Genomic DNA, 8452 nt, shown 5'->3' with positions numbered 1-8452 from the left:
TTTTTTGTTGGTTTTCACAAAGAGTACTTTCTTTATGAAAAACTACTTCCCAGCTAACTGGAAAGTGGAAGAATCTCAGGAATAATACTTGTGCTATTAAAAATTCCTGCTTTGACACTAAAGAACAAGGAAAACATGATTGCTATTTAACATGCACAAGTTTTTTCACCACAAGAAAGACTATCATATAGTTTCTTTTTTATTCAAGCAACATAAATATCATTCACATTCTCCACAGCAAGTTGACAAACCCAATTTTCTATTTATTACCTATTAGAATCTATAAATGCATAAAGCAATTAGAATATTTTTAACTATGTATTACAAAGCTACCAGCTACAGTAAGCAGATGATTGTACATTACTGAGGGGTGAAATCAAGAAGAATAGAAGTATGTATAGTTTTTTCATATTTACATTGCACTGTTTTAATTTGCTTTTCCACTTTGAAAATCCAAAATTACTATGTCTAGAGTTCTTGTGAAAAATTTAAATCACAGTTGGCTATATAATAATTTTATGGCAATTAAAGTGCATTTGAACTCTATGCAAAATGACAACAGCTTTGAAAGATTGCAGTTTTCTCATGGACAAACCAAGTAACTTGATTTTGATGCTTTTTATAAATGTCCATCTTCTACACAGCACAGATTTTAAACAAAACAACACAAGTATTGTGCTGGAAGCTACCTAATAAATCAGCAAAAATCCCTGAGTTTCAGACCTTCTTCACACCACAACACAAATACAAACAGCTGCCTTTTCACCAACTGAAAAGAAGCTACAAAAAAATATCATCTCTGTAAACAGGAGAACAGCTGCAAACCATTCCTTTTGCTAACTGAAGCATAACAATGGCACAGACATAAGTTTCCAAGACAGTCTGAAGAAGAGAAGTTGTAAAACCTCAAGGGAAAATATACAGGTCTGAGAATATGGAACTGCAGACAGGAAGCATTAACCTACCTAAAATGCCAGATCACCACATCACATATGACAACCAAAGCAAAAGTAAAAACCACAAATCCATATTAATACACAAAATTTGTATTAGCTGCATACCTGATAACAGTACAATTACAACCTAAATTATCTAATGTTAAATAACAAGTATATTTTTCTTTGCATTAAATTGTAACAGAACTCATTTACTCAAAAAATTAGATGTTTTTGTTTCGCTTGTTTAGATTAACTCAATGAACTTGGTGTTATTCATCTGTTAAGATTTCTTCTCACCCTTACTTCTCCCTGTTCATTCCCCTTTCTGTATCTTGCTATGTTAAACCTAAACAGGACCTTGCCCTAAACCCAGTTTGTGCAGAAGAATTCAATGGGCCTCCAGAGATTAAGTTAGGGAAATAAGACACTGTGGAACAGGAAGGTGTGGGTTTGTTTGTTTGTTTGTAGAGAGGCCATTTCCTTACATGCACACCTACCAATTCTTTTCAATTGCTTTTGGGCTTCAGAGAGACTAACTTCAGGAAATAACTATCAAATGTCTTACATTAATTTACTCGCAGACAATAACTTAGTCTTGAAGTCAGGTTTTGTTCACCTTCAAAATATTTTCAGATTTCTTATATCTTCTTTGAATTTTGAATTATAAAGTTAACTAGGACTGCTTCTGTAATAAAAGCCTTGATAGTAAATATCTAGCCAGATCTTGAGCTGGTGAGGAAAAGTGCTGCAAAATACTATTGCCAAGAACAGTAAAAAGTTTATAAAATGCTAAAAGCATACATTCATTGTGACAACCTTCCTATCTAAAGGAAACACATATAAGCCATAATCCCTACCCTTCTTTAATCCCCTAAAAAAAAACCCTAAGAAAGTAGTATATCCCCATCTTAAAAAAGCCCAAATCAAACAAAAAAAAATCCCAAAAAACAAGCTTCAAAACACAAACACCCCAAACATACAAGCTTGTATGGAGTCCCTATTCCAGCTTTGGAAAATGACTGAATGCTGCTGTGTTTAAGTTTTTAGTCTTGGATCCAGTCCCTATCCAAAGCAGCATTCAATTATTATAAAGAGCATGTCTATACAAGTACTGTAATAAAAAAACCTTAGCAAATCACACACAACAGGCAGCTGCTCTGTCAATCCGCCTATATAAAACCTCACTTGACTTTCAGGACAGTGTAAGCTATCTCTATTGGTTAAAAGTCTCTAAAAGCTAAAGTGTTCATTTTAAGCCACCCACTCTGAAATCGAGGTCTCATCCCCTGAGCCAGACAGTGTCATGACACAGAAGATCCTACATAGAAACAACAGCAGCTCCCATTTTTAATGAACAATATATACCAGTCATGTTTCAGTGGAATATACAGAAGTCATACTTCAGCACCCTGAGGTCTTGAGGTCTCAATGACTCCAAATATCTTGCTTGATCGCCACCTGTAGTCTTTGTTAACTTTGTAAACTACATTTCTATTAGTGGTCTAGTGGAGAGAATCCTCCCAACATCTCTGTAAGGCATGCAATAAATAAGGTCCAATATCCACTCACACTGAGACCACACAGACCTAACAGAGAGTAGTCACACTGAAACCCATGGCAGGAAGGTAAATCACAGCTGGGTGACTGCAGCACCTATGCTCATATTACAGCCCAGACACTTTTATCTACAGTCTGCCTGCTGTCTAAGGCTAAGATTAGTGTCAAGAAGCTTGCTGGGAATCTCTTTTTTCTCTCTGAGAAGGACTCTTTTGACCAACTTGGGCTGCTCGCCTTGCAGGAAGCAATGGAAAAAAGGTGAAGCCTGGTCTCTACAAATCACCTACATAAATAACAACTTCATATTAGACCAGTCAGCCAAGCTTGCTTGGGTCAGCCAGCAACTGTGTTTATTGCTTTTCTGTCTACAAATTGCAATAGATTCAAAGTCAATGCATATGTAAGCCTTCAGGACACTAAGAAAGCAAGCAGTGGGTAGCAATGTTGTGCTAGGGAAAGGTGTGTTGCTATTGAGTGAACTTCACAGCAGTACCCCACAATGAAGTAGAGCTCTGAAGTGACCGTCCTTTCAGCAGGGGAGCTACTTGCTCACACAAAGTTACAAAAAAGCTTGTCCAAACACTGGAAGAGTCAGCAAAGTCACTTTGAAATGACAGAAATACACAGAGAAAAGGATGAATAAATCAAGCAAGGACACTGTTCTGATCATTCTACAAGGCTGCAAATTTGTAAGGAAAGGCCACAGAGGACACCTGATGCACCCGGGGACAAAGAAGGTGTAGAGCACAGGTACCAGGCAGAAGGTATGAAACTATGAAGAAGGTAGAACTATGAAATCAAACTCATTGAAATATCCTGTGTTTCTTCAGAGGCTATGAAAACCTTGCTTTCACCTGCATTTGTCCTATAGCACCCACCACGGCAAAGCCAATTGCTTTCAAAAATCCAAACCTTTTTTCAAGTACCCTCAAACAACACAGTCAAGACAAAAAGTAAGAGGAAAACCACAACAAGTAATGAACAGGCTATTATATTAATGCCAGAAACCATTTTTTCAGTTTGAATTTGTATGTTCTGAAAAAATTGCTTTATCACAAAAATTCCAAAACAGCAAAAGCAGCATTTGAGCAAACCAATTTCAAACAGACCTATAAAGCTTTTCACTATTCTTCTTCCTCGGGTTTAGAGAAAAGCAGTGCTCCGTTATAATACAAATTGTATTAATAAAAGTCTTCCTACTTGCCACTGTGCATTTTTACAGACTAAAGCTCCCACTGTAACTAGGATTTCCCTATGTTGGAAATTAATTACAGAAGTAGTCCTGTTCTTTACCCTTTAAATGTAAAGGACCTCGTGAATAAAAATCTAAACTTCAGCAAAACCTGAATTTCCAAACACATAAGGAAAAGAGAAGCTGTTAAAGTCTTAAGAAAAACAAAACAAAAAACCCAAACCAAACAGAAAATACAAACCCAAAACAAGAAACAAAACCAAAAAACTCAAAACCCTAAAACATTCCCACAACAAGTGATATATGTAGTTTTGTAAAGCTTCCCAATTCCTTTCTTTAAAGGCAGAAATTAAACCAGTAAATCAATAATAAATTTGGCCCAAATTTGCTTATCCCAATATTGTAAACAGAACTAGCAAATAATTCTGTATTACATAATATTGCTGTGATATAGTAATTATCACTTACCCTGACAACATCTCAAATATAAGAATTCCGAGGGCCCACCAATCCACAGCTCTTCCATGGCCTTTACTTTGTATGACTTCTGGTGCAAGGTACTCAGGAGTGCCACAGAGAGTCCACGTTCTGGTTGTAAAAGAAGGGGGGAAAAAAGCACAAAACAAACAACAATAGTAGATCAAAGTGGAACTGAAATAACAGTTACAGGAAAAACCAAACACACACATAAGAACTACCCAACATATACCTACCTATGTATTTACTATACAAAGGAGTAGAGAAATAAGAAAGGCCTGTACAAGAGTTAAACAGACTGCTTTGATGATGTTGTCCAATTCTCCTGGAACACAGATATGTGCAAATTAAGAAACCTCCTGTCTCAGAAAATACCTGTGCATAGAGTTTCCCAGCTGGAGCTGTGATACTCTGCCCATCAAGAATACACATTGTTTTGAATTATTAACAGTGTTTTTTGTAGACTCCTTCTGACAGGCCCAGCAGAAGACAAGCTGAATGGCTTTTTCCAGAAAAACAAAGTTTCATTTAGAAAAAAGAAAATGAAAGGAGGGGGTTTCTAAAGCAGTAGTAGTTTAAATCAGTAAATAATAGCACATATATGAAGATTTGTTTTACAATCTAAGTAAAGTTTTTCAAATAGTATTGAAATCTAACCTGTCATCACTTCCACAATATTCATTAAAAGGGAAACATTTGTATTTTTAGTTATTTAAAATGTTTACAAGGTGTAGTCAAGCAAGTGTGAGATAAGTAGGCAGTACTTTTTGATCTATTTTAAAGTCATTTTTAATCATAGCTTTCTATGGTAAGGTCAAAATAAAACTCTTATATTGCTAACTAACTGAAGCTCAAGTTATATAAAGACAAGAAACAAACTGAAGCTAAGCAGTTACATTTACAAATACCAAATTATATTTGAAAATAAGAATATTCTGATGTAATTTCTTCCAGAAATGTGAACTTTTCATTGTAAAAATGTGCATGTAGAATTTGCTTGGCTTCACTCCCTTGACTTAGGTTTAAATATACACTTGAGAGAAAAAGGTCCTCTCATTTTGAATAAATTACCCTTCCTTGGCAAGTCAGAAGATGAAACTTTGAAAATGTCCTCACCTATTCAAGAGAAATTGAAATCCCAGCACAGAATAAGAAAGAAAACTGTACCAGATTTTAAAAGGAGCTCTAGTAAAATATGACAAAGACTATAATCACAAATGGTCACCGCACGATTTCTAACTTGCGCCAAAAAAACCCGAGTGTTTGTTAGAGGAAGAATTTTCTCCAATCAAACTGGTAACATGCTCCTGAACAAATGCATTAAGATGAACAGCAATCACCTTTAGAAGTAATACTAATTCAATTTCTTTTTTTCTGAGAATGCAAGGAAGATGATTGTTCCACCCTACTCTGTGCTGATGCGGCCTCACCTTGAGCCCTGTGTGCAGTTTTGGGCACCACAATGTAAAAAAGATTTTGAGCTACCAGAGAGTGTCCCAAGGAGGGCAATGAAGATGGTGAAGGGTCTGGAGAAGCCTTATGAGGAGGGGCTGAGGGCACTTGGTCTGTTCAGACTGGAGGAGACTGAGGGGAGACCTCATTGTGGTCATCAACATCCTCACAAGGGGAAGCAGAGGAGCAGGCACTGATCTCTTCACTCTTGTGACCAGTGAGAGGGCTCAAAGAAACATAATGAAGCTGAGTCAGGGGTGCGCTGGCAGTTTATATACAGGCACGAACGGAACGGGACGGGACTACTGATGGATGTGTCGGAACCGTTTATTATCAGGAAAAGGTTCTTCACCCAGAGGGTGGTTGAGCACTGGAGCAAGCTCTCCAGGGAAGTGATCACAGCACCAAGCCTAAGAAACTTCAAAAAGTGATTGGAAAATGCTCTCAGGCACATGGTGTGACTCCTGGAGATGTCCTGGGCCAGGCCAGGAGTTGGATTTGAGGATTCTGATGGGTCCCTTCCAACTCCGCATATTCTATGACTCCTTGCAATATTTTAAAGGGAGCTTTTGGTTTTGCTTTTTTTTTTTCCAGTTGGTTGGTTTTTTTAAGCCTTGAACATTTGATTCATAAAAATAAGATAAAGGAAGGGAAACTGTACAGTCAGTTAAGGCTTTAGCTGAAGAATTATGACTTGAATTTCTTTAAGCTTCAGTTTACTATGGCAAAAGCCAAATTACTCCAGCTGAAATGTCAGAAGCCTTAGGCACACTTTGTGCTTCAAGGTTCTTGAAACTACATTTGTAAGTGTAAAGAATACACTTTTATCATGAATTTATCTAAAAAATTTAAACTCTTTTTTCCAAATCAAGCATACTGAATTTTTACATACAGTGCTGCTTTACACTACTGCCATCTAGCAGCTACCTAGATCAGGACTATGGAATCAAGACTAACAGCAAAGCTCTGTCATCTTTTAAAACAAAGTACTTCTCCCTCTCCCAAATTTAAAAAGCTGTATCTGTCATGTAACTTAATCACACTGATTTCGGCAGCTATGCAAATGGAGCAGCTGACAGTTTTACCATGTTTTTATTCAAGCAAGAGGAAAATTGTGAATGTAACTTGCCAATGCAATTTGAAGTTTCGTAGCTGCACTAGGAAATAAGATTTATTACCACCACATTAACTACTTCCTTAATTTCAATCAAGAAATATATGTTTATTAACTACACAAAAACTTGGAACTCATGTCCTTTTTTAAGATATGCATTTGTGCTGTAAGATCACGACTTGTGTTTCCTCTTTTGTTGGCCATGAAACAGACCACTTAGTATTTTGGAAAACACATCAAGTAGATGCTACAAAAAGATACTATTTTAAATTAATTTTTATCATTACTATTTTATGGCTACTCCATATTTATCTGAAATTCCAGATACCTTTTTTCATTGTAATTTATCTTCAAATAAGTTAAGAATAGACTGTTCCCTTCAAGCTGCTACAAAATATTCACTCTTCTGAATTTTCAGGATAAAAGTTGAAGTACAAGAAAGTGCTAATTTATAAGCTTGAATATGTAATTTCAAAACATGAAATATAGAATCTACTCTGGTTAAAAAGGTAAGCTACAAAATAATTTTGTGAAACTATTAAAGTTTCTGTGTGAAGAAGTTCAGTCTTGATGGTTAATGTGTTTCAGCATTCTATACTATTCAGCATCCATCTGTGTACCTGACAAGCTTTTTGCATATGAACCAGATTTGTTTTGGTATTCTGGCAGTTTCTCCATAATTATATTTAACAAAGATTGTTTTGCATGCAGCCAACAAAAATTTGTTCTGCAAGGCATTCTTGCTTGCTTCTACAGTGACAAAAGGTACACTTTGCAAACTAGACTTACTATGTCTTACATAGTCTTTATCTCTTTAGTCCACTGTGTGGAACAGTCATGAGGCACATCCAGCCCATGCAACAACTCAGAACCTTCCCCAATATGTTTAAGATTAATCACTTTTCAAGTTTCTAGAAAGACTCACAGGTAAACTTCTTTTTTAGGAATGTAAACTGAATAAACTAAAATTAACAGTTCCAAAAAAAAAAAAATCACTCGAGTCTTAATGTTACCTAAAACATTTATAACTTTCTGAGTGAAATCTGCCCATTAAAAACCCCATAAAATTCCATGAAGATTAGTTTTGTGCTTCTCTGAAAGAACATGGGAATTAAACACCAACCACCCAAAAATTCCCAAAACACCCAAAAAAAAAACCCCAAAAAAACAACACCCAACCAAAAATCACACAAAAAAGGGAAATCAGAACAGAAAAAAAAGTCAATAAAAATACTATACCCAAAAAGTGGTACATGCATTTCAGAAAGAGAAAGGTCTACCAATGTAACAGCTGTAAATTTCAAAGGAAAACCTTTTAACCTTTTTACCGCCTTCAGGTAACAGTAATTCATAAAAACCCCCTCCCCAACTTTCTTCTTGACATTGCCCTTTTTTAGAAGTAGTGGCACATCTATTTATATGAATGTACTTACAAGAAACTGAAAAGGTTATTAAGTCTTCAGTTAAGCAACCTCAAGGTGGAAAAGAGAAGAAATAAACAGCAGCTGAGGCAAAGACACACTGTTTTGGAGAAAAATTCAGAATTTTTAAACGTACACTATGAGTGAAAAGGGAGGAACAAGGATAAACAGAAGGATATACCAACAAGGAACAGAAGGAGCAAAGAAAACCTCCTCTGTCTCTAAAAAAAAAACAACCAAAAAACATTAAGAGTCTAGCCCTTCAGAAACTGTAGTAATAAGAAGGTACAGGTGCAGGCTG

At 36.1% G+C, this 8452-nt stretch overlaps 1 protein-coding gene across 1 annotated transcript in view; it reads right to left on the bottom strand.

Moving 5' to 3' along the window:
* The window catches only part of PRKX (protein kinase X-linked), a 92575-nt gene that overhangs the window by 14567 nt on the left and 69556 nt on the right, over positions 1 to 8452 (bottom strand). Inside the window, exon 4 of the mRNA XM_005420014.2 lies at positions 4156 to 4275. Coding sequence (XP_005420071.1) covers positions 4156 to 4275 — 120 coding nt within the window. The remainder of the gene's footprint in view (positions 1 to 4155; positions 4276 to 8452) is intronic.

Source organism: Geospiza fortis, unplaced genomic scaffold (genome assembly GCF_000277835.1).
Source record: "Geospiza fortis unplaced genomic scaffold, GeoFor_1.0 scaffold192, whole genome shotgun sequence".
NCBI lineage: Eukaryota > Metazoa > Chordata > Aves > Passeriformes > Thraupidae > Geospiza > Geospiza fortis.
This window is presented reverse-complemented; position numbering and strand designations above follow the sequence as displayed.